We start from the raw sequence: 26,488 nt of genomic DNA, 5'->3' as shown, positions 1-26,488 counted from the left end.
TGCACAATTAACCATTTTATTGTTTGGTCTGTAACCACATTCATTTAATTGCACTTCAGAAAGATTTGACTGTGCACATGCTGCGTCAGGAGCCAAGAGATCCTGATTATTTTGCTCAGCAAAGAGAAGTATGAGCAGAAACACACACCAAGACAAACATACACTCCTCTCCCATAAATGCAATTAACCATAAACCAAACCCTAATCTTAACCATATAGTACATGCACAGCAGTTCATTAATATTACTTAGTCCTTAAATGTATAATTACACTGAGGACATCTTAAAATAAACACCTTAATGTAACCAAACACACACACACACACACACACACACACACACACAAACAAAACCTCACTGTCTCTTTAGACCTTAACTCTTTTGAGAATCAGAAATGGAAGAAAAAGTTAATCTTTAAATCAGGAAGGCTATAAAAAGAAATCAAAGTGCTTCCTGCACGCAGTTTCCAGACTAAAATTAAATTTTGAAATGGAAGTCAAATGGAACTTAAAGTGAAAGACTATAAAAAATATGTTAAACACTTCCTGATTGCAGCTTCCATTTTCTGAAATGTCATTAAGACCTGTAAGACAAGAGGAACTTGAAGATGAGAAAAATCTCCAGCAGCTGCTAGTAAACAGGTCATAGATGCGATTTATAATCAATGTAGTCGGCACTGGTGCCAGAATATATGAAACACACAAGATTTCTGCACACATCTATATTGTTTCCATTACAGCATTATTTTAAATGACAGACAAGAAAAGTTCAGTCATGATTAGAATATTCCTCCCTCTTATTATTGAATGAAGAAACATTTTATGAGGCCAGAATTGTAGCAAACACTGGTTGGAAGAGCAGGAAATAACCATTTTATTGTTTGGTCTGTGACCACATTCATTTAATTGCACTTCAGAAAGATCTGACTGTGCACATGCTGCGTCAGGAGCCAAGAGATCCTGATTATTTTGCTCAGCAAAGAGAAGTATGAGCAGAAACACACACAAACAAAGACAAACACACATTCCTCTCCCATTCAGTAAATGCCTTCCAGAGCACTTCATGGCATGGGCACCACATGTTTATTTGTCTGTTGTACGAAGGAAAAAATAAGAAAGTGATATGGAGCTTGGAAATCTGGTCCAAGTCTGGTCCACACTGGAGGTCATTCTGGCCAAGAAACATCCATTTAGACAAGAAGAGAATGCTTGACTGATGTGTGAAGCCACAGTTATTTATTCTATTAAATTTTTTTGAAATGTACTGATTATTTTATTTTAAATTTAGAAAACAGCACAGAAAAGCGGAATAGATCCAGAACACATAAAAAATAAAAATAAAATAAAGAAAGAAATGCAAGTAAGCTGTAAGGTCTCTTACAATGGCCCATTTATATATATTTTTTGAGAGTGACCATTGTATGTGGTCATTTGGAGCTGTGTGAATTCTACTTAATTAGTCATTTTACTTCTACTTCTACTAAAAAACAACATTTGGTTTGGAGTGACACTTGTGAAAAAGAAGTGTGCTTAATTGTATTGAATGTGTACTTGTGGTGGTCTTCAAATCTTAAAAGTATATGTTTTTAAAAATGCATTTGCAGACAATATAATACTAATGAAATTTGAGTATGTCAGATTACATTTTAAAGTACATTTGAAATCATTATGTTTTAATTATCCTTTCCTTTATCATGCTTTAAATAAGACACTTATTTTGATGTGTTGACTAACATTCTACCCATACACAAAAGAATTGTATTTGAAATATATTTTCTGGATATGTTTTGGAATATATGCAAATATTTGAAATTGGCCCAATAAATATATTTCATACTTATATTTCATATATTTTTGTTATATTTCAGAATATATTTCAATGTATTTGGAATATATGCCACATATATTTTTGACACTTTTGGGGACCCGTACAGAAAAAAATACATTGAAATATATTCTGAAATATAACAAAAATATATGAAATATAAGTATGAAATATATTTATTGGGCCAATTTCAAATATGTGCATATATTCCAAAACATATCCAGAAAATATATTTCTTTTGTGTATGGGTAGAGCACATGTAAAGTACTTGATTACAATTTTAACTGTATGGGTGTTATTCGATGTTACATTTAAAGTATATATATCTTAAATGTACTCAATTTACATAATTTACAATTACAAATATATTTAAATGACATACAAGTTTCACGAAAAAATTACATAAAAGTATATTTTAGTTTACCACAAATGCTTGTCAGTGCACTTTAGAACACTTTACCCATATTTCAAAGACAATAGAAGTAACTATGAAATTACATATAAAGATCAAGTCCTACTTAAGCGAGTCAAAAAAAGCTTAACAACTTGCATTTAATGTAATTTAAACTATAAAACATTTTCATGTAATTGCAAATAACGGAATTAGTCCAAAACATAACATTCAGTTCATACTTAAGCATATTCGTTTGAAGTATATATTTCTGTAATAAGTACATATCTTAAAGTAGGCTAAAGTGTATTTCTTTTTCACAAGGAGTGGGTGAGTCAACAATGACAGAATTTGCATTTTCTGGTGAAACACACGTCTGGTTCGCTATCTTTGTGGGGACTCTCCATAGGCATAATGGTTTTAATACAGTACAAACTGTATGTTCTATCCCTTTACACTAACCCTACCCCTAAACCTACCCATCACAGAAAACTTTCAGAATTTGTAAATTTTCAAAAAAAAAAACTGAAATGAAAACATATATGATTTATAAGCTTCTTTCCTCACTGAGACCTCAATTTAGGTCCCCACGGTGTCACACACACACAGAGGAATGCTTGCTCCAATGACGGTCTGTTTATTGGCCCAGAACTGACCATCACAGTGGGGATAAGACATCTGTTGTGTCAACAGTTTACCTAATACCCAAAATCCTCAGAGACATTTGTGCAGATGTGAGAACTCAAATTAACTCAATAGTGTAAGGAGACCTGAAACCCTGGAATTCATCAAAATAAATCCCTGTGATCCAGTGACCTGATGTGTGAAAACTTACAGCATGATCAGGTAATTTAAACACTTTTAACATTTTAAGAAAACGTATATTTAAACTGGTAGCATATTTGTGTTTTTTTTGCGGGGGGAAAAATCAGACAAATGTACAGTTGCAATCTTATTTAGTTTATTATTTCTTGTTTGTAATAGTAACTGCATTAAACCTACTTTATGAATTCTAGTAAATTCACATTTATATGATACAGTGTACATAACAGTAAATACAAGTAACATTCAATATTGTTTCTTCTTGCAGAACCTGTGTCCAAATAAGCCCAACAAAACCTCTGCTCACCCTCTCATGCTCCTCACACATCTCACGAAGATCCTCCACCAAGTGCAAGATTCAGTCTCTGGGTATTAATGGTTTCTGATCAATTCCATATTCCTGCAACTTTACAAGTATGTTTTTAGTTGATTGTCAGAGAGCCACATTAGAACATCCATCTCAGAGATATGCACTCTGATATTGTGTAAAAAATAATCTGCAAATACATTTAAACCAAATCTTTTTTGTTTTGTTTGTCAAATAATAAAGATGACGTTGTACAAGACAAAATTGGCAAAACAGTATAAAACCATGGCAAATCATGTAACTTTCTTTGAGCTTGTTGGGTTTGTGGTTTCACGATTGGCTTATATTTAACATAAAAAAAAAAAAACAATAACAAGCCTCTGAGTCTATGAATAAAGACAAAAATAAAGCAGTTATCATACACAAAGCAAAATTATGTACATACTAAACAGAACAAAAACAACACTGACCTGATATTAATCTCAGGTATTTGTTATACAAAATGTATATTATACTTTGTAAGTGCTACAAAAAAAGAGACAGAAAAAAATGAATTAAAGAGAGAAAAAATTCACATCCAGAAATGGAGAATGCCTTCATTTTAAGATACAAATTACAATATGTTTGAAGTTTTCCAAAAATGTATAGACAAAAATAATAATAATAATAATGTTAATCAGTATTTAATATTCAAAAATATTAATAATGTACGCAGCTGCATTGCTTTTCAAACTGAATGGACATCACAAGAATCTATGAATACTGACAACCATGCAGCTACAGAATTTGAATGTTTCATATATTCTGCATAACAAGCAAATCCAACACCTCTCCCCTCTCAAACTGACCTTCTTCCATACTTGTAAAAAAGCTATTTGAGTCCAAATGTCTGTGCTGAAGTTACCTTCAGCTAGTGCTTCCATAACACTCCATCATAAGGCCACTGATACTGACGACATAACAACATGGAACATTGACAGATGGGCAAATCTCCACACAAACCCTGAGAAATTATAAATCCCTGGAGATTTCTTTTAAACTGATTTACTTGTCATCGAAAACAGCACTGTATCACCAACTTCAGTATTTGAACCAAATATATCAGTTGCAAACCCAAAAAGTTACATTGGATCACTTCAATTCTTGGTACAGTATCCATTAACATGTTGCTGAATCTTAAGAGTCCAACATTACAATAAACACAAAAGATATGAGTTGTTGAGTTGACCAATCAACGACCAATCCACTTTTGAAAATTCCCTGATACAGCCAGGTTTTCCATGACCGTGGGAACCCTGTATTATGCCTTCAAAAGAGCCTCGTTTAATCACCCTTGATGGTCATATCAGTCAGTGGTTAATTTTACAGGGAAGCTTGTTTCTTTGTTCTGTGTTTATGGGTGTATTTGTGTCTTGTATCTTTAACATTTTTCTATCTGGGTCACAGACTGCATGGCCAAGTGCTTTTGTCATGGTGATAACCTGAGCCAGGTAGTGACCAGTGTCTGGTTACCGCTGTAATAAAGAAAAAAGTAAAAAAAGTAAAAAAGAAAAAGAAACCGCTATCATCTTTCAGCCGGACCACCAGGACGACAAAACCTCCTGCTTATTAATTCCAGAATGTTCTCAGTCACCTGCCCAAAAAGATGCAATGAACATACTTAAGTGGTGTCTGTTTATGTCGCCAACACTTATATTATTGCTCATACTTTGAGTAAGATGTCTGATTAAACTTTGGCATAAATTATACATCAATCAAGATTTTTGCTATAATTTAGACTTAGAATTTGGACTTACAGTTTTCAATTGGAGGACCCAAGCCATATCAAGACCTAGCAAATCACCCACGGGCAAATAAATCTTCAGAAACTGTAAAGATCTAGTTTAGATTTGGAATAAGAATATTTATTACCACTGTTTTTAACGAAATTCAACATCCTGTCATCTGGCATCAGAAAGCATCTGATAAAGAGACAGTGTCCTCCTGTAGTTTGACCTCTCTCTGATGTTTCTCTTTTTTTCCCTACCATTTCATCTCTCTGCGTCACATCTGACTTAACTTCTACATGATGGTTTAACTCTTACCAAAATGGTTCCTCTCTGTTACCAAGTGGGTTGACCAAGAAATGCAGTTGACAACTCATGCCAGAGTTGCTTCAAAGACCCATAAATGTACACAATAAATGCTAGAGAATGTCACAACTCCCTACTGTCTAATCTAATTTTGTTAACGTTTGTTCAAGGACTTATTGTGATTTTCATTTCACTCCACGGTTCCTGTAGTTCCTATGTTTAGTTCCTTTTTTCTTGGTTGTGATGAATTCCAATTAGGTTCTCATTTGTTTCTGTATAGTTTCTGATTATGTTCACCTGTGTCTTGTTTAGTTGCTTGTTTATTCTATTTATATCCACCTTTTTCCTAATGAGCCTACTGCGTTTTAGATTATGGGAGGCACTTCTGGTTTAGGGAAGTTCCACTCAAAAAGACTGAAACAAATCATTTCAAATCATAAGGTTGCGCTACAAATAATCCTTATCTGTCAGTTTGACTGAACGAGCTGTGAAATTTCCTTCATGTTCTATTTTCAGATGTCAGGAGAATAGCCTAACGCTTGGTATTTTAACATGACATGGTATATCAAGAATATCTATGGCAAGAAAAAGCCTCTGAAAAAAGACAACATAAACTGTGCATTCAGTTACAATTCATCCCATGCATAATTCACTGGAATGCACAAAGAATCTTTAGTTTTTCTCCCCAAATCCTCACGATTCATTCCAGGTTTGTTTTCACACGAATGCTTTAAAATGTAGGTTCTCCCATAATTCGTGGAAAACGTCATGGGGCGTAAGAAAAAGGTGGATAGACCTGTGTTTTCAATGTATTAGTTTGCTCCTGTGTGTTTCCAGTGTTCCTGTTCTCCTGTGTTCAAGAGTGTTTTTTGTTCTCATTTAATAAATATATCGCTAGCGTTTAGATCCTCACCTCAACTCTTCTTGCCTTCCAACAAAACCGCGACACCTAATACTACCTGGCACTAACAATAGCAAGTAGCAAATCGTGGTTTAGTTTACAATCAAATCAGCAATAAACTGACAACAATGGCATCATAAATCTAGCTTTCTTTAGCTCACATAACAGAAAATCTCTTCTAGATAAACATTTCCACAGCCTCCAAATTGAGCATTGTGATTTATCTTTTTCATTTTACTATGACTGGTCCTTCTCCTCATACTCTCACTGGTAGTATTTAAAGCACAGGAGCACAACATCAACTGTGTACATGAGGGGTCAAGCTCTGATGCGATATAATCAGTGGATATGGTACACTTAGCAAATGACTGAACTGGCCACATTTGACATATCATTAGCATATGCGTTATGGATGTTACATAGCAGTTTCTATACTGTATAGAGGCAGACAAATGAAATTGTAGAATGATAAAAAAAAGAGTAATTATTGGTAGGATGAAGTTGGATGTGGCGTGTAGTTTGTATATTTGCTGTATTGAAATGTGTTAATGATTTTGAGTAATTTATCCTAAATATCTTCAGGAAACACATGAATATCCATGTTCAAGTCCATATGGCTTTCCTCAAATTAAAGGAACATGCAAACAATATTTAGAGAACAATGCATCATTTGCACATAGTTTGGTCATAATCAAGGGTTTAAAGGGAAACGGCACTTGAGTTTACAGCATAAAGTTAAAGATATAGTGATACAACTTCACCAGTGATACATCAACATCGAAGTATGCTGAAGGCAATGTAAGGTGTGTATTTGGGAGCACACTTGAAAGTGTGATTTTGTGAGCGTGCGTGTTTGTTCTCTCATACGGTGGATGTAGCAGTTGGTTTGACAGTGATGCTCTGCGCAATATCCTCCCTATTGATCTTCTTCAGTGCTGTACAAAGCGTATCAATATTAGCCGAATCCTGGCTCGCCCAATGAGACAGAAGGGCCTGGATGGGCCTCTCTTCTTGCTTGAAATTAGCAATGTGTTCTTCTTTGTATCCAAGTAGCCCTGCCAGACTGCACCAATCGGTTTCCTCGTTGGCCCCTGACTCCTCCCCTTCACAGGTACAGTTTAGCAGTTTCTCAACCTCCTCCCGTGTGTGTAAGGGCAAGGACAGGGCTGAACTTCCATCTATCTTGACCACTAAAACAAAGAGAATACATTTAGCCATCTGGATTAATATAGTTAAAACAAGACTACAAAGAAGCATTTCACTGTACTTGCTCTGCAACAGCAGCAGTAACATCAGCAGCATGCGTAGCAGATCTAGTCCGTCAAGGCCAAATACATAAACATTGTAATATCTATTAACATACCAAACTATCTAGCAGGGGTGTGGTGTGCAGTCCATATACGCTATGAATGCTCTGTATTCCTAAGTAATTTGAGAGAAAGAGTTCAGGGACTGGCTAATTCAAATTAACATAAGAGTCCCTTGTCATTTCAGGTGTAACATAAAGCTTACATAATAAAATGTTGGGGATACACGTGTAACTGTCTGTAAATTATTTATTTGCCAAGCGACGGTCATTTTCTGTACCAGTTACAGAGGGATTCGGGTGAGCGGATCCACAAGAGCTTATAATATTGTTATGAATCGTCATTATTGTTTTGTGTTTTCATTGGTTTGTTGGCATGTGGGTGGTTTCAGGAGAAATAATCTGTCTATATATAGACTATATATTTCCAATGTGACCCTACTGAACCCCACTATTACACATGAACGGGGAAACATCATTATGTTTAAGAGGACTCTATATTTGAGCATGCCCCGAAATTTATAGCATCAACTTCTTTTTTTCTCAAAGCTACAATAAGCACTCAAACGGACTTAACTTGTTGATACATCTATTGTTAGGATCTGCGTCGTGCTTTCAGTGGTTCGTGATGTGCAGTGGTCGCACTAATGGTTTTTCAGAGCGGTCCTGTTTCATAGACTTGCGCAGTTTAATTCTCACACTTTAATAGTAGTTCCTAACTTAATAAAACAAGCTGTGTTGCTATGAGGAATTATTACCTCAAAATGTAGATCTGTATGCAGGAGCCAGGTACTTTATCTAAATGAAAAACATACACCTCTCTCGCTCGCTTGCCAGCGATTACTGTAGGTTGATGAACCCTGACCTAAAAGTTTGTACCTGTATGTGGAGGCCCCTGGCCCTCCTGCAGGCTCTGACTGTCCACTGAGATGCCGCTGTCACTGTGGAGTTTCTCTCCCTCAGGAGAAGGAGTCTGACTGGGGTTTGCACTGCACGCTCTGTTATTGGCTCCTTGCTTATTCTGCTTACAACTGTTCCACCTGAAAGACATCAAGGCAAACATCAGAAGCTTTTATTATCAAATGGCATGTTTCCACCGAAATTACCCAGAACAATTTGTCCCAGGAACTTTTTTTTCAGACCTGTTGCTGTCTGCATTTCCATCGTGTTCTAAAGTACCTTGAACATAAGGCAAATCAGTCCGGTGACGTAGGACTGTGCACGACTGTCCAGTTCCCGCTAGTTTTCGCCCTACGCATATAAGTTTAATAAAGCCTGAACCTCGTCGTCTGTATTTTTTAAACTCCATTGTTGATTCAAATAGCAAACAACTTGCTGCACGCACCGCAACAGACTTTTTAAAATGGTGGTTGAAATAAAATGCTGCGTGAGTCCCACCCCGGGAAAGTTCCTGGTCTTTGAAAAAGTACTACCTCGTGAGTAGGCCTTTCTGAGGGGGAAGTATTTACCCAGAACTTCATTTAGACACTGGTCCCTGCGGTCGAAACACACAGAGAACCACCCCAAAGTTCCTAGTTCCTGGGGAAAGGTCCTGCGGTAGAAATGTGGCTAAAATCAGTATTCACTTCTAACCTAAAGTCTGACATTTCTGCACCACTCTTACACGTTCTGCCATTGTTCAGACAATCTAGTCCCGCCCCAACACACCCCATTGGTTGAGCCAGAAATTGAGATGTAGGACCACCCAAACAAGCAATGATTTGAAAGCACCAGGACGTTCACACCCCAAAGGAACCAAAGCGGGTCAATGTTACCCTCCAGCAGTGATTTTAGTATTTTATGACCCCTTCCTCCACAACCTCCATCTGTGTCTGCTCAGAAAACGGCCTTCTTTTCATTTTCAGTCTGGGAAAACATATAGTTGTTATTCTGCATATTTGAATATGCTGTCTTGATTATTATATTGCCATTTTCACTTAAGGTTTTGAATGTGCTTCATCCAATCAGAAATTAAATCTGACTTTGTTTTACCCCTCATAATAAACAATGCGCTCGTGATGGATCAGATGGAAAAACAGCCTAGAAGCACTTTTTTTTCCTTTATAAAAATAGCTGAACTAAAGCCTACATAGCACTGTGCTTTGTGAGTGGAGATAAAAAACATCACGGGGAGAGAATAATTCCGATCCTCCTCACCGTTTAAAGATGATGAAGGCCACCAGGCCCAACAGCACTGCAGCCAGTATGGAGGTGTAGATGGGAATGAGGTTGTCGCTCAGGCCATGGAGTCTCTTCAGCCCAGGGTCAGCCGTGGTCACGCTCTCCGTAGGACTGTTGGGTGGAGACTCGTCTGTATACGGGACAACTGATGGAGCAGGAGAACAAAAAGTAGAAAGGGAAGGAACAGGTGTAACATATGGAGTAGAAGGAAGAGAAGGAGAGGTTGAGCTGTTAGGAGTATCTAGCTCTGTTGGAGGAAAGGGACAAAGACAAAGAAAAAGAAAAAGAAAAAGACATTTACAAAATCTGTTAGTTGCTAAAAAGCTGTTTAAGTATGTGAAATGGCATAAGAGGTTTCTAAAGCAAGTTAAAAGTGCATATAAGATCATGTAGTTGTTATTCCAAATGAGCCACAATAAGCTAGGGAAGGATTGAGTTAACAGCGATACTAGGGGCGCATTCATGCAATTCAATACCGTAGTTTACATAAAAGATGAAATACTGCACATACTGTGTATATATATAAAATTTTGCTTGAATAAGTTTTGTTGTGTTTAAGTTAGTAATTTAAAGGGATAATTCATGTCTTTCACTGTTTACTCACCCTCCTGTTGTTCTAAAATGTATGCACCAAAGAAGACATTTTGAAAAATGTTGGACCCCATTGACTTTCATTGTATGGATAAAAACGGTTCATTCTTCAAAATATCTTCTTATGTGTTCCACAAAACTATTTCTTTTAGGGTCAAGTTAGTTACAGCATTAGCTGGCCTATACATGGCATCTGTGCCCACTGCTCATTTCCACAGAATTGGAAAACTTTCCGCTGAAAGTTCTACACATTCCCTGCATGTTTCACTTAATATTATGGCAAATAAAAGTTCTACTAAAATGTGTAATACATTTGTGGAAAAAGTTTACAGATTCCATCTAGGATGTCATTCGTTACTAGAACTAATCCAAAATAAAAGACACAAAAACAGCCCAGAGAATATTGTAAAATTTAGTAAAAGCACATTAGAACTAAGACTGCTTTGTCTTGGCCCTGTCAGCTCTGTTCGCCAGCAAGCTAAAAAATTATTCTTTTGATTGGATTATCTTTGATTCAATCGGGGGCCGTAATAAACAGACATTGTCCTGAGTCCAACCTAATGGACACTCAGATAGTGCAGGAGACTATGATTAGATTGGAGAGGTATAAGTTCAGCCCAAGTAGGACAGGCCTCGCCCAAGGCTACTCTGTGTGTGTGTGTGTGTGTGTGTGTGTGTGTGTGTGTGTGTGTGTGTGTGTGTGTGTGTGTGTGTGTGTGTGTGTGTGTGTGTGTGTGTGTGTGTGTGTGTGTGTGTGGTGAAAGTTATACCATAGACAGATGGACAGACACATTGGAGATCATTAGATATTCTGGCTGTAGGGGGATGGGGGGGTCATTTGGGGTTTGGTTTGGGGGAAGGGCCATACTCTAGGGAATGTTGGGTATGGATTTATTGATCAAAGTACGGCAGAATGAAACATTTTGGAGGGAATTTTGGGCATGTGAGCTTGTTTTGTGGCCAGCATTGTAACTGACCTCATTCATGAAACACAAGTAGAACAAAATTCTGTAGAAATAGTTTTGAAACGATATTGTTGCATGGAAATGAATGTAACAATTTACATAAGAATATTTTTTTCTAATTGTATTGTTTCAAGTTAGAAACATAGCATGCTGCTATGTGGTTGCTAGGGTGTTCTGGGGTAGTTCTAGGCAGTTGCTAATATAATGCAACCCACTTTTTGAGTGGCCTTGGTGCTGGAAGTTTAAAAACTGTTTGCACATGTAAACAGTATACAGAAAAGGCTTTTGTGCCACTTTCTGCTTTGTAACTTTAAACCATTACATTAGTAAACCAGAGTAAATCACACAACTTTATTTAGAACAGGTTGTCTCAATTCAAACAGCTCAGACACAACATAACATGAAGCGTAGATCTTGAGAAAATCCTCACGGAGTGACACAACATGCTGCTTGGCTAAAGCTATAAGGTGTGGAGAACAATCGGACACTGTTTTACAGCTGGAGCGCACTTGGATTGGACTGATCTCTCAAATTGACAGGTCTTGATGTACAGTGCGTCATAGAATAGGAGTGCACAGCTGAAACAGTGCTGGGCGATCATCAAAAACTATGACCTATGATTTTATGACATACGTCATATGTCACTTTCTAATAGTCATCATGTCAAGCATGAATAATCCAAAATAAATAAATAAATTGCATCATTTTTTCTGAGGTTTTCTCAGCAGTGTTGTATTATTCTTCCAAATTTTAAAGGTTTTCTATAAAATGAAACCATGTAATTGATGATACCTTGTTGTTGTTTTTTGTAGAGGTACTAAAAGTAAGCGATTACTTTTACGTTTCAGCTGCAAAAATCATTATCGGAGCATCCCTAAAAAAAGTATTTAAAAATCTGACAAAAAGACACAGCTATAAGTCTGTGTATTTAATGGCTATAAGGATGAGGGAAAGAACAACCCTATGAAGTGAATGACAATCTAATCTCGACCTTAACAGATGCCACTAGTGTATTGTCTTGAAACCAATATTTGAGTATCTTATGAGGCTTTGAATTGTGTTTGCAGGTAAACAGGCCCGAAATTCAATTTCTCAATTCATATCCGCTTCCTTTTCCTCCTGAAATCTCTGGATAATATGCCAGTCCATAAGCACATACTCACTCACACATATTGAATCACTGGAGAAGGGACACCAGACACCAACATGGACAGAGATGTTCTTTGTCAAGAAACAATCCCCCTCCATACCCATGTCTCTGGAACTCCTCTGACTCTCCGTATTGCTTTCTTTCTCTTCCATTATCTCTCCATCACATCTCTCTCATGCATGGTTGACCTTTAGTCGGCCGGTTATCCTCAGCTTCATAAAGACGTGACTCTCTCATCTACACAGTTCTGCTCTGTCCCTCTTAGTAGTTTATTAGACTTTTGTTGTTTCAATGAAGCACATTTACATGTTCTTATACACACAAATACCGTATCAGCGGATGTTCAGAGGCATAAATACTGGCTACCTGACAATGTGACAATGCCTGGCTTTCATGATTGTAAACGGTCCACAAATCAACCTGAATGGATCAAACTGGTAGACAAAGGTGGACTAGTTACAGAGAAAACAACTTACCCATTCAAACATCTGATCTGTGAATCATCACTTTGTGTCAAGTCTGAATCAAAATAAACTTGAAAAGACTTATTAATTATCAGTCAATGAAACCCAACACTGATAGTAACAGATAAGGTCTGTAAATATCATGAAACTTTGCATTGTCTCTTCATGGATTTAATACAAATTTTAAACTGTTTGGTATTCCGGGACATCCCCGCTGCTTTCATCCTCTCAGATATGTGGTTAAAAATGTTCTGTTTCTTTCCTTGCATGCCCTCCTACGCACTTGACAAGAGTTTAATTTCACTCGACATCTAAAACCACATAATTCCCCAATTATCTGCCATTGTTCATAACTTAAGAGAGAGGACAATAGTTCTAACATTAGTAACTGTCAGAAAAGAGTGTAATGCTTTCACCTCACACCATATGTTTGTCAATGACATGAAAAACTAGATATCGACTGTTGATCTAAAAAAAACGAAGACATTGATTCTCATCCAGGGGGCCCACTAGGGGCCCTCCGTAAACTTCCAAGGGGGTTTCAAGATAAATTAAAATAAGACAAAACAAGCTTTAAAATAAGCTAAAATAACTAAAAATAAAGATATTTCTTATTTTAATTCACCTCCCCAAGAACACTTTGTTTCCTTTGAAGAAGCAGGGTTCCCAGAGTCTCGAAAAACCTGTATTTATGAGGTGGCCTAATTTTCAAAGTGTGATATCTAGACCTGGAAAAGTCATATAAATTAATGAAATGGTAAAACTCCATGAATTTTATAATGAATATACATTTTTATAGATATGCCCAAGCTCTAAAATATTTTTTTTTGAAAAACAAATGTAAAAAAATTTGTGGGACCTTTTTGTGGACAATAGCTGCTTTCCGACCGGAGGAACCTTTTCACAGTTCCTAGAACTATTGGCTAAAGTACCCGGATGTCGGCGTGTTCGCACCGCAGGAACTAGGAACGATTTTATTTCTAGGAACTCCATTTGGAGGAACTAATTTAGGTCCTACTTCAGAGTGGGTTTAAACCAGCACTATAGGAACTACCCGTGACGTTAGTGTACGCTGATTGACCGAACACGCGGAACACCAGCACCCGCCATTTTTAAAACAACTAATGTAAACACACAGATTATAGCGTATATATTTACTCCAGAAACTATCTATACAAACATGGAAAACAGTGATAGATGGGTCTCTAAACCTTTATGCTGAAGAGAAAATCCAACGCAACTTTTGAGGGCAAGCCAAACATGATTATGTTTATCTGCCCAGCTAGCAACACTGGACATCAACCACACGGCGTAGGCTAATAACCTTTTTTTCATATACTGTCTACTTTCTATAACAGTTCTATCTAATAACATATTAATAGTATAAACAGTACTGTTAGACAGATCGCTAACTAATAAACACAGAGAATGCGAGCATTAATGTTTGCTCTGGCGTTCTCAGCGCCGCCAAAATAAAGGTCCGTTGCGCCGTCAAAATAAAAGTCACCGTCCTTGCGTCACTCCCTTAACCCTCCTACTAGTTCCTATGGCCACTTGGCCAGTGCGAACGCAAACAGCAAAACTGAGTTTGGGGGAGAGTAGTTCTTAGAACTGTTTAGAAGTGGACAGTTCCTAGAACTAAGTTCCTGTAACTACTTGGTCGGAAAGCGGCTAATGAGGAGCCTTGGAGTGAAACAAGTAGAGAACCACTGATATACTAAGTGAGTCTCTTCAGTTATTGGTTTACATGTGCGTTGCATGTATTCCAAACAAAACTTCAGCGCATGCCCAGTACACAGTTGACACGATCTGATCTGGAGAAAGTCACTGCAATAATGTCACCGTAGTTATTGCATATATAACTTTAAGGCATGAGATGCAAATACATATACAGATGATCATATGACATAAAACATATGTAAGCTCATCACAGCACTGTATGTGCAAAATGCAAGGTATTTTTGAATCCAATTGAGAAAATAGAGAGAATCAAGCGTTTATAGGCTTAATTCTTTTCCCCTGTGATCGGATTATTCCAGGTCTACACCACCACTTTCAATCCGATCTATGTCATTATTGCTATAGTTGTGGTGTGGACTCTGCTATTAGATTTACAATGATTTGAAAAAATGTGTTCATAGTTATAATTACAGTTTTCGTTCTTGGTGTAAGAAACCACCTAGCAACACCCTAGCATTGGGCTGTGGTCACTTTCAGTGTAGACAGTTGTGTTTGGGATAATGGTAATAACTGTGTTTTCCATTTTCATCGAAGTTGCATTATAATGTTACAGAACATCCCATACAGTATGAGCAACAAAAGAGAACAGGCCTGGGCAAAAACACATTTTATGGCAAAATAGTCTGCACGTGTGCATTACTGTAATCATGTATGCCTGTGACAGCAAAATCAGAAAAAAAACCACACACAGACTGATAATTAGTTTTCACAATCACGACTGTTTGATTGAGAAAGTCTATAATGAGAAGATGACGGTATGGAAAAAGTATTTCCTGTAAGCGAGATCTGACTGTGTCATTATGTTTATCGGGAATATACGCAGCTACATGCCTTGTCAAGCTGGAGAGGAGAGCAGAATATGTAGTGTGTTGTTCGTGTGCATGCTTGTTCTCTGCAGCAAAATGTGATACCGCTCACAAAAGGTCAGTGTGAGTAACCTGAGAGTGCAGCTGAGAAACTCCATCTCTATTATCGACCACAAACGCTTCTGTACATATGCTTTCTCCCCCTCGCCACTAAATCTGTGTCTCCTGATACGCATCTGTCTTTTCTTCTGCTTTCCTGTTTTCAGTTCTCTTATGTTTTCATCCTTCCTCTTTCAAGTCCTTCTCTTACTATTGTTATAATCGCAAGCCAGAAAATCGTACGATCTGTATCATGTCAACAGAGTCAAATTGTCCCTCTAATCACCAAGTTAACCTAGTCTAGGGTAAGTTAACAATGTCATCCACTGGTCAGAGTCAAAGCTCACTGGCAAGGAAATCTGATCTTCAATCAGTGCTTCCTACTACCTGATTTAATTAAGTGCTAATGCATAAATTCTGTTCACTGCCACTCATGATCTTTAGGGCTTCCTGTCAGTTAAAAGTCAAGAATATTTCCTTTTACTGAGACAGCTTACTTAGTGGTATTTAGACAAATAAATGTATTTTGAAATCTGTTTTGAAATAAATTTGAACTTGAAGGCTTACCAGGCCTAATGTTAACATGGTAACACTTTATTTTAAGGTGACGTAGTTACATAATTATATACTATAGCATTTCAAAGTAGTGGACAGTATTTGTTAGGGATGCACATTTGAGTAATTACACAGTAACAACTTTACTTAAAATGAAGTGTAACTATTAACACTTTTGAAATCACTTAGGGCCCTATCATACACCCGGCGCATTGCTAGTTTCAGCCCGACGCAGTTATCATTTTCACGTCCTGTGCCACGTTGTTTAAATAGCAAATGCATTTGTGCCCATCTGTGCGCCCATGGGTGTGCTGGTCTGAAAACGTGTTCAGGCGCATTGCTATTTTGAGGCAACTGAAATAGACTGCGCCATCGATCAACAAAAACCTGGTCTAGTCAATGGTGCAATTATTTATTTATTTTTGTTATTTAAAGGGCGTGCATTGTGTCGCGGTGCTCTCGTGAACGCGCGTTGGAGACCAATACGGAAAAGAATAAATTGTTGAATAAAGTCGTTTTTCTTTTTTTTTTCGCACAAAAAGTATTCTCGTCGCTTCATAAAATTAAGGTTGAACCACTGTAGTCACATGGATTATTTTAACGATGTCTTTCCTACCTTTCTGAGCCTTCAAAGTGTTAATTAAATAGCTGTCAATGGAGCCCTCCCATTGGATTCCATCAAAAATATCTTAATTTGTGTTCCGAAGATGAACAATGGTCTTATGGGTTTGAAACAACATGAGTAATTAATGACAGAATTTTTATTTTTGGGTGAACTATCACTATAAAATAAACAAGAAGGCAACATTACAGTGGGCAAAAGATTGATTTTTGAGGCTTTTTTATGCTTGTTAAATTAATTTCTACTTGTTATTTGAATAATCTTTGAATTTCTTCTTGTTTAAAAGTATAAAATAATTGCGCCCCTAAAAGATTCCTGGTTAACATGGTCTATAACATGGCCACTTCTCATTAACTTCACCAGCCAATGAACTTCTTTGCTTGAATGTCAGTGATGTCATCCGGACACACTCTTGCCACACAATATAGTGGGTGAACCTTGACATTGGGGTTGTGAAGGGGAAGATTGTGAGATAAAAGAATAGATGTAAATTGTTCTCAACTGAAAGGATTCTCTTGGAAACTTTGGCACAAAAAAAAAAAAAAAAAACCTTTGTAAAAAGCTGAAATTCCACCCTGGGCATATTGGAATTTCAGTGATGTAATTCCAGCCACAATCACAGCTATATCCCAGAGGGAGAGCAAGACAGAATGACTGGGCCAAAAGCTTCAGAAATTCATAAAGCAGAAAACTTAGCTCAGGCACACGCCGGATCGTCAACCCCTGGACCCTCACATCAGGGTAAAGCATTGCGTTACCCCAGAAAACAGCCCATTGCTCTGTCCACTAATGTCATAGGGCACATGCCAGACAAGTGCAGACAGCTGGGGATGAGCAGTTGTCATGAATGGACACACTTCATTGTCATAGGATGAGGAGGGTGGGGAAAACACAGAAAGAGACGGATTATTTCATTTCTGTCCAGTACAGACAGACGTCTCTGTTTCAAGGCATACATTGTACTAGGCAGAAATAGAGGTCAGAGTTAAAGAGTCAATATGGGTGATGATAAATCTTTAGGTTTGGATGGGAGGGAAATTGACCAATAAAGCTCCTCTGTGTGCTCTTCTTGCGCACACACACACACACACTGCAGTGTCTCATGGCCACTTACAAAAATGAATCACTAGAGAAATACATTATGAAAAGTTTAATTTTTAACATTTTAGAATATCTCGAAAATCTACAAATACATCTATACAAAACTCATTAAAATTATACAAAAAGATTTAGATTTCAATTCTGAAGTTGTGAAATTATTTCTTAAAATAAGTAATCCAATTAACATAATAAGTGAAAATATTGTCATTACTGTAATTTGAAAAAAATAATCATAGCCTACTATTTATTCTGTATTATCATGACAGTATTTGTGGTATTGCCTTTTTACTGATTCAAAATAACTGTATAACAGTAATGAGAATCACCTTCAAACGTGTTAGTGATTTTAAAGCTTAAATTGAAGTTTGAATTTAAATGAGCTTTAAATAATGGCAAAAATAATTCCTGTAAAAAATAAATAAGGCAATATTACAGTCTGCATTTTTGTTTATGATGCTTGTTCAATCAATTTGTACATAGTTTCGTTTTGATAATCTTTGATTATCTTCTTTTTTTAAATATAACATGAAAATTATAACAAATTTACTAAGATTATTCATTATGTAAATAAATGTGTATCCTCTTGCTTTCAGTTTAATCAAGTTTCCTTTTAACTTTGAACCTTAAATATAATTTTCAGCTTGTTGTTGTAATAGTAAGTTGTAACATTATCTTTTCACAACAATTAATCCCATTTCCATTCTCATTACTATAATGAAAAAATTGTCATTACTTTAATGTAAAAAACAAAACAAAAAAACAATACTGTTTAGGTATTTTTTGTATTGGGTTTGTATGGGTTCAAAATGATTGTATTACAGTAATGACAATTTAATGAGAATCATCAATGACAACAAAACCTTCAAAGTGAAACTTCCTAATACATTATGGTAAGAAGAACTGTCACGCTGCCAAAACAAAAACAAAAAAAAACCTTAATTGCACAAAAAAGCTCTGTTTTCTTTGCCAAATTCTTTATTTATTTATCCTTTTGCTTTTGGGGTGAAATGTGACCTTTTCTTGTAAGATTCACTCGATTTATGGGGCTCTCTGACACACACCACACACCAAGACAACTTCATGCTTTTTAATGAAATTACACGCCACTTCATTCATGGTGCCTGTTCTCACACATGACTAATCTCCCATTAGAGCAAAGAAAAAATCTGAAGATCTGGGTGCTTTAACACATGGTCCTCTTCAGGGGTCTGAGCGCTCTTGGCTCACTTGCTTTCGCAAATTACCCTTTCGTTTGGTCATCGGATGCCTCCATACAAATTGCACTATTCATCACGGCTAATTCTGTTTGAAAATCTCTCCAAATTATTTGATTAACCTGTACGTTTACGTTCTTGGAGTTATCCTTGGCGACAGAACCTGCTACAAACGATAACAGCAACAGAGTTACAACTACAACTTCCACATTTTTTCATGAGGCTCACTGTGTTGCCACGGTTTCTATGGCAGGAAAAGCGGAAACCGAGGATAACGCGGACATGGTGCCGCTGACAGGTGACGCGATGAGGAGGAAAGTTAAACTGGTTAAAATTGTGAATTTCTCTGGATTTAAACATTGTTGGAAACATTTGGGATAATGTAAGTACACAAGTGACCAAAATATATAACATTGTTCTAGTTTTTTTTTTATATATATTTTAATCCAAAATTCTTACATACTGTGCCTTTAAGTAGACCGAAAAGAGTCTTTCAGGGGGCAGGGACAGTGTGAACATAAAGAGATCTGAGTCTGTTTTCACTTGGTTCACCTCTTGTTCCACTTCGAGAGATCTGAGTTTGGTTCTTTTAAATAGGACTCAGGTGTGAAAACCCTCAGATGGTTTATATTTCTGCAGCATCTATAGACCTTATGCTCAAGAGAAACAAGCATGCAGCCATCTTTAGAATTTTGTCTTTGAATATTAGGTCTGTATATTTCTATGGCATCACTTTCGAAGAGTAATTGGCTGATGAAGTGAATTGACTTATTATAGAGTAAACGAAGCATTGTAATGTTTGAAGCGGATATCACAACATATGTCAGTAGACCGGGAGAATTTTAAAACGAGCGCTTCATTTATAAATCCGTAAGATCTTACCTTCATGCTGTGGAAACACAAACCGGAAGACTGAACACAACGAGTGCAGCGCTGAAAAGGGGAGGTGCTACATAAGGTCTATAGTCTAGTACATTTTTGAATGTACCTGATACATATGAACATTCTTTATTTGAGACAGACGCCTCACTTCATTGTAGTGGACAACAAAAACCTGAAATCAGTAGCCACCCGTGACCTATGACCTCTCACCTTCATGTTAAGACCCTGGAAAGAGGTCAGACGGGGTCAGAGAAAATCTCATGTTGATCATTGACAGATAAACATCAGGCATGCATACCTACACACACGCCTCAGCAGACAGGTATAAACTGATCCAAACCACATTATCAGTGTTTAATGTTTGCCGATTAGCAATTGGCAATGGCGTTAATAATCTTTATTTAAAACAATTACATGTCAAACAAAATCTAGAAAAATCTAGAAGTTAGAAATGTAGTTAACTGAACCACTTTTCTTTCCCAAGTTTTCCATATGATGTTTTATAAACAAAGTTCGGGAGGAGCACGTTCAAATAATCAATCTATCAATCATCTCATCAAACAATTACCATGTCTACCCTATCAGCATGAGAGGAAGCATATATATATATATTCACTCTGTCAACTCACCTAACTTCCTTGACAGTTTCAGCATCCCTCCACCACCCCGACTCCTCACCCTTGGCTTGTTCTTTCACAGCCAGGAATACGGGGGGAGTACTCTGGGTTCGGGCCGAATACCGAGCCCGGAGCCCTCTCCTCGGACAGCACGCCAAATACGCATTTATTCTATCTGACTTATTTGTAAGTGTGAACTAGTGAAACTAGAGTAAGTGGCGGTATAAGATAAGGGCAGCTTTTGTTATTCATATTGTTCATGCTTAAGTTTGTGGATATTTAAGTTGTACTTAGGTTCATGGGTTTTAAGAGAAATCACATTGTACATAATTAAAGTAATAAAATGAAGTGCAGGATGAGAAGGATGATTTTGTGCTGATATGCTAATGCCTCAAATTGTGATTTGTTGAGGAGAAGTGTTCTATTAGTTTCCAAAGTGATCGGATTTGCTATTTTTGCTTGGAGGAATGAAACATTACAAAAGATAGGCTATCTTCATTGTTTTTCTTAGACAATTAAAAGGAGAGCAAATGTAAACTTCTAATTGAGTCTTCTGTTTCCCAAATTGTCCTATTGAGAAACAAGATTTGCCAAGATATAAAGAATTTTAGGAGAAACATCTAACATTTGGTTAAGCTGGTAATAAAACACCTTTCTACTGAATCACAGATTGTGTCCATGCACACAGATTGCATGAAATGCTATATATATATATATATATATATATATATATATATAGTGTGCAATGCGATAATGAGAATACATTAAGAAAGTACATTGAAAATCCATTTATGGACCCTACTGCACTTAGTATGTTTTTTTTGTAATGGCAAAACTTGGGCTGTGTACAAAGCCTCTTTCTCTGATCCACTTCTGAAAGCGTGTTAGTGGCCAGACCCAGAACAAAGCCTGTAATGTTAACTGCAGATCTCTGAATGTGATCCATTGCTCAAGATACTGTTTTAATTTTATTCACAGCTAAGTTCAGCTCAGCAATAAGACGACGAATATTAGGTTTCTGGCTATGCCAAGAGCATCTGACATTAAGCAGAGAGTTCAGTGAGCTGGGCAATCACAAACGGTAAGTCATATTACTTGTCTACGTGCAAACACAACAGTGAACTGTGAATGATGCGATGATCATGAGAAAATTTCCTCTATTCATTTATCCATCACATTCTGTCCTATAGGCAGAACTGTCTTATACAGTATGTTTTCATTTTTACAGTTTTTTTGTTTCGTCATAGTTTTGTCTTTTCACAATAAAATCCTTTAATTTACGTCAATATATATATATATATATATTAATTTAAGTCCACCTTACTTAATTTTATTCATTGTAAATAGCCAAACTGCAAAATGACAAAAACATAACAGACCAGCTTTTAACATAATAAAATATGTAGGCCTACACTAACGGTCAAAAGTTTGGAATAACTACAATTTGTTTTTGAAAGAAGTCTCTTAAGCTCACCAAGGCTGCATTTATTTGATGAAAAATTAATTCATAATAATACTATAAAAAATTATTAAAACACATTTTAGAATGTAATTTATTCCTGTATCCCATTATAATTGTATCATAGTTTCCACAAAAAAATATTAAGCATATTAGAATGATTTCTGAAGGATCATGTGACACTGAAGACTGGAGTAATGATGCTGAAAATTCAGCTTTGATCACAGGAATAAATTACATTTGAAAATATATTCAAACGGAAAACAGCTACTTTAAATTGAAACAACATTTCACAACGTTTCACTGTATTTTTCTTCAAATAAATGCAGACTTGGTGAGAATAAGAAACATCTTTCAAACACATTTTAAAATATCGTAATATTCCAAACATTTTACCAGTAATGTAGCTATAAACCGTTAATGAGCACGTATTAAACATGAAATATTTTTTTAAACAAATATTGTATACTACAGAGTTTTGGATGTACTGTGTTGTGAAATCTTCATGCTTCGCAGATTGTTAATAATTTCTGTGTTTTGGAGACAGTTTATGATATTTCATTATATGAAAGAAGTGAAAGATCAAATTTCATCAATATCATCAACAGCAGGTAAAACAGTGGTAGTACAATATTACGCCTTAGCAACCACATAGGCAGCAACACAAAAAATGCAGTTACACTTTATTTTAAGGTGTCCGTATTTTACAGTGTCTTTGTTACATATGTTACATGTACTTACCATAGTAATAACAGTAAATTATGCGTAATTACATGCAACTAACCCTCAACCAAATCCTAATCCTATCCTAACCATATAGTAAGTACATGTAGTTGCTTAATATTACACAGTACTTAAAATATATAATTACACTGTAACAATGACACTTTAAAATAAAGTGTAACCCTTTATTTTAAGGTGTCTTTGTTACACTGTAATTATACTTTTAAGTACTGAATAACTACATACACTTATAGGGTTAGGATTAGCATTTGGTTTGGTTTAGGGTTAGTTGCATGTACTTATGCATCATTTATACTTATTACTATAACTACATGTAACAAGTGTAACAAGGACACTGTAAAATAAAGTGTTACCAAAAATGCTAAAAAACATCCAATAACCTAGTAACATAAGCCCCTTTCACACAGCGCATTGAACCCGGGAAATTGCCGGCAAATTGCCGGAACGCCTTCTGTGTGAACGCAAACACGACCCGGGTTTAATGCCGGGATCAATGCCGGGTTGGGGACCTAGTAACATTGCCGTGTTCAGTCCCGGGACGCGCGCTGTGTGAACAAAAGCCGTAATAATGCCGTGCCGTAGTGATGACGCTGAAGCCGGGATCCTTCGCCAGCTGTGAAACGGTACGAAATGCGCAATTTTATGATCGAATCAGAGAAATAAATGCACAAGCGAGGTTTCTCGAGAGAGAAATCGCAGCTCATAAGCAAACTGAATACGCTGCTGAGACATTACAAGTCACATCGATGTCACGAGTCTTTCCGGGACATACACGGGTTGTGTGTGAACGCACTCTCTGATTCCGGAAAATCACTGGCAGTGTGAATGAACCAAAATCAAATGAACCCGGGTCAAATCCCGGGTCACTTTATCCGTGTATTTTCCGGAATCTCTGTGTGAAAGGGGCTATAGTGACTTGCATGGGCAAATGTAAAAATCTAGTTGTCATAATTTTACTTTAATTGTCATCTCCAGAGAACAGAGCTGTTGTGGGCCAACACTTGGGGTCATTTGGGGTAACACTGATTTTAAAAACAAGCAAGAGAGTGAGTAACAGAAAACGATTTGTCACATTGTGTCATGATAACCCATCTATTTATAGTTTTTATTTGATTCTGATTCTCAATTGTCTTACCTTGGCAGACAGCGTCACTGAGAGGAGTGCAGCTTTCCAACTCCATGTCAGGTTGTTCGCACTGTGTGCAGGGCAGGCAGGGGTCGAAAGATGTCTCCTGGTCTGAAAACGTGTCATCCACGCACTCCTCGCACACCGTGTCACGGTCAAAACCACAGCGCATCAGCACACCCTGGCCCATAGGACACACTGTGCATGCCTCGCAGCGCCCTGTCACGTCGCTGAGGAAAAACCCATAGTCGCAGACACACACTGCGTCGTTGGCGTCAGTGCAGGGCTCCAGCATGCGCATGAGTTCAGAACATGGTGTGCAAGACTGGCACTTCTCCGTGTGGCTGAAGTTCTCAGAGAACGTTTCACCTGAAGACAAAAGAAGAAAAGGTTAAAAGACAATCTCTCTGAACATCCAAAAAACGTCTGTAGTTGTGCATTTCAGGGTTATTTCGTTGACTTAAAGTAAATCCATAGATCTGACATCTGACATCATATTTCGGGAGTCTTTTTTGCATACACTTATATACTGCCACTGGATTTAAATATGCAAATGCTTAAGAGTCTATGACTGGATCATTATTGCAGTGATTATTATGTTTCTAGCATGTTATAAGTTTGGTAAAAGTTCTTCTAACCCTAATTGATGGAGTGCGTAACTTTTCATTTCTTAAACAACCATGTCAGACTCAGTAGAATGTCTGTTGGGGAGCATCAAAACAAAGTGTAAAATAAACGTTCCTGTTTCCAAACAGTAGAGCGTTGGCGCTTGCAACGCCAAGGTCATGGGTTCATTTCCCAGGGAAAGCAAGAACTGATAAGAGTGTAAATGTGTACCTTGAAATGCAATGTAAGTCGCTTTGGATAAAAGCGTCTGCCAAATGCATAAATGTAAGTGTAAGTGTTAGGAGATATTAAGCAGACAGTCTACTAATACTCTAATGACTGGTAGTTGACAGTTGCATAGTTTACTTAGTGGAATGTCAAAAGTGGACTATCGAATTAAATTGTTACTACAGAATTTACACAGCAATCTATTCAAATTATAATTATATAAAATTTAAAACTACTGTGCATGGTTAAAATAATGTATCGCTTAATACATTACACGGGTTTGGCTTAGGATTAGTAACAATGAATACTATTGGTACTTTGCAATAATGCAACCACAAATTTAGTATTGAGGTAATAGTTAAATAATCTCACCTGAAAATTTTTATATATATATATATATATATATATATTTATATTATATTTGTTGACCAATAATCTGAATATTGGTGGACCTTAAATGTCTATGGGCCCTATTTTAACGATCTGAAACGCAAGTATCAAGCGCGAAACGCAAGTAACTTTGTGGGCGGGTCTTGGGCGCTGTTGCTATTATACCGGCGGGATAAATGACTCTTGCGCCCGACGCAAATCTAAAATGGGTTGGTCTGAAGTAGCTACATTATTCATAGGTGTGGTTTGGGCGTAACGGGAAATAAACCAATCAGAGCGACATCTCACATTCCCTTTGAGAGCAGGCGCGCTTGTTCCATGGCGGATTGCTATTATAACGGCGGATTTGCCAGGCAAGCGCACGCCAGGAGCGGTTCACATCCGAGGAGACCGGCGTTCTCATCAGGGCCGTAAAACACAGAGAACTGACATTGTATGGGGATGGGAGAAGCCCACCCAAATTAGCTTCGGTTAAACAGGCATATAAAAATTTGGGTAAATATGTAAGCTAGATTTATGCCTATGTTTTCCACATCTTCATGGACACACCAATGATTTCCCTCGTGTGTTAACATTTTTGCTTGTAATAATGTATGGTTTTCTAAAAATGAGAACTGCTGCGTCTGTGTGTAGGCTACACTGTAAAAAAAGAAAAGTTGACTTAACTTAAAATTATAAGGCAACTTGCTGCACAGATTTTTTTAGTTGACTGTGCAGCAAGTTGCCTTACAATTTTAAGTTAAGTCAACTTTTCTTTTTTTACAGTATAGATGAGATAAGCAAAGTGGCCAAGCATGCGCCCTTAAAATAGCATATGAATAACATGCGCAACGTGCCACTGACCAGGAAAAACCTAGTCTAAAGTCAGTGGCGCGTTGCGCATGTTATTCATAGAATTGTTTTCTAAACCTGCAAAATAGCATCGTTTGCGCCGGAACACGCCTCCTTTTTGCGCTTAACTGCCCCCGGCAGCGCAAATGCATTTCCTAGTTTACCGACGTGCGTCTGTAGAGGGAAAAGTCCGCTGTGCGCGGGTGCAAAATAGGAATGATACATGCGTCAGTGTACAAAGTCAATTGCGCTGGGTGCAAGATAGGGCCCTATGTCTTATGGGTCCAGTTAGGGGCTGTGGTAGCAAAATATGATTTCTAAAATACTAAATAGCACCATTCTATAGAAATGACATATATTATAATATAGACATTTTCTTGAGGAAAAAGTTATACTAAAACAGTGCCCCTAACATGCTTTATCGAATATTACCTTTCATGCAGTGTTTGTGAATGTAAAATGTCTCCAAAGGTTTAAAAGATCAAAGTGTACAAT

General features: G+C 37.1%; 1 protein-coding gene across 2 annotated transcripts in view; it reads right to left on the bottom strand.

The window, feature by feature from the left end:
• Window positions 1-6,006: 6,006 nt before the first annotated feature.
• The window catches only part of ngfrb (nerve growth factor receptor b), a 44,139-nt gene continuing 23,657 nt past the window's right edge, over window positions 6,007-26,488 (bottom strand). The window contains exons 3-6 of one of the 2 annotated variants that reach the window (XM_084434674.1): window positions 23,948-24,307; window positions 9,780-10,050; window positions 8,502-8,662; window positions 6,007-7,506 (exon numbers count right to left, since the gene is read on the bottom strand). In XM_084434674.1, coding sequence (XP_084290800.1) covers window positions 7,178-7,506; window positions 8,502-8,662; window positions 9,780-10,050; window positions 23,948-24,307 — 1,121 coding nt within the window. In that variant the 3' untranslated portion in view covers window positions 6,007-7,177. The remainder of the gene's footprint in view (window positions 7,507-8,501; window positions 8,663-9,779; window positions 10,051-23,947; window positions 24,308-26,488) is intronic. The other variant, XM_084434675.1, reaches the window with a different exon arrangement.

The sequence above is a fragment of the Rutilus rutilus genome (genome assembly GCF_951802725.1).
Source record: "Rutilus rutilus genome assembly, chromosome: 16".
Lineage (NCBI taxonomy): Eukaryota > Metazoa > Chordata > Actinopteri > Cypriniformes > Leuciscidae > Rutilus > Rutilus rutilus.
This window is presented reverse-complemented; position numbering and strand designations above follow the sequence as displayed.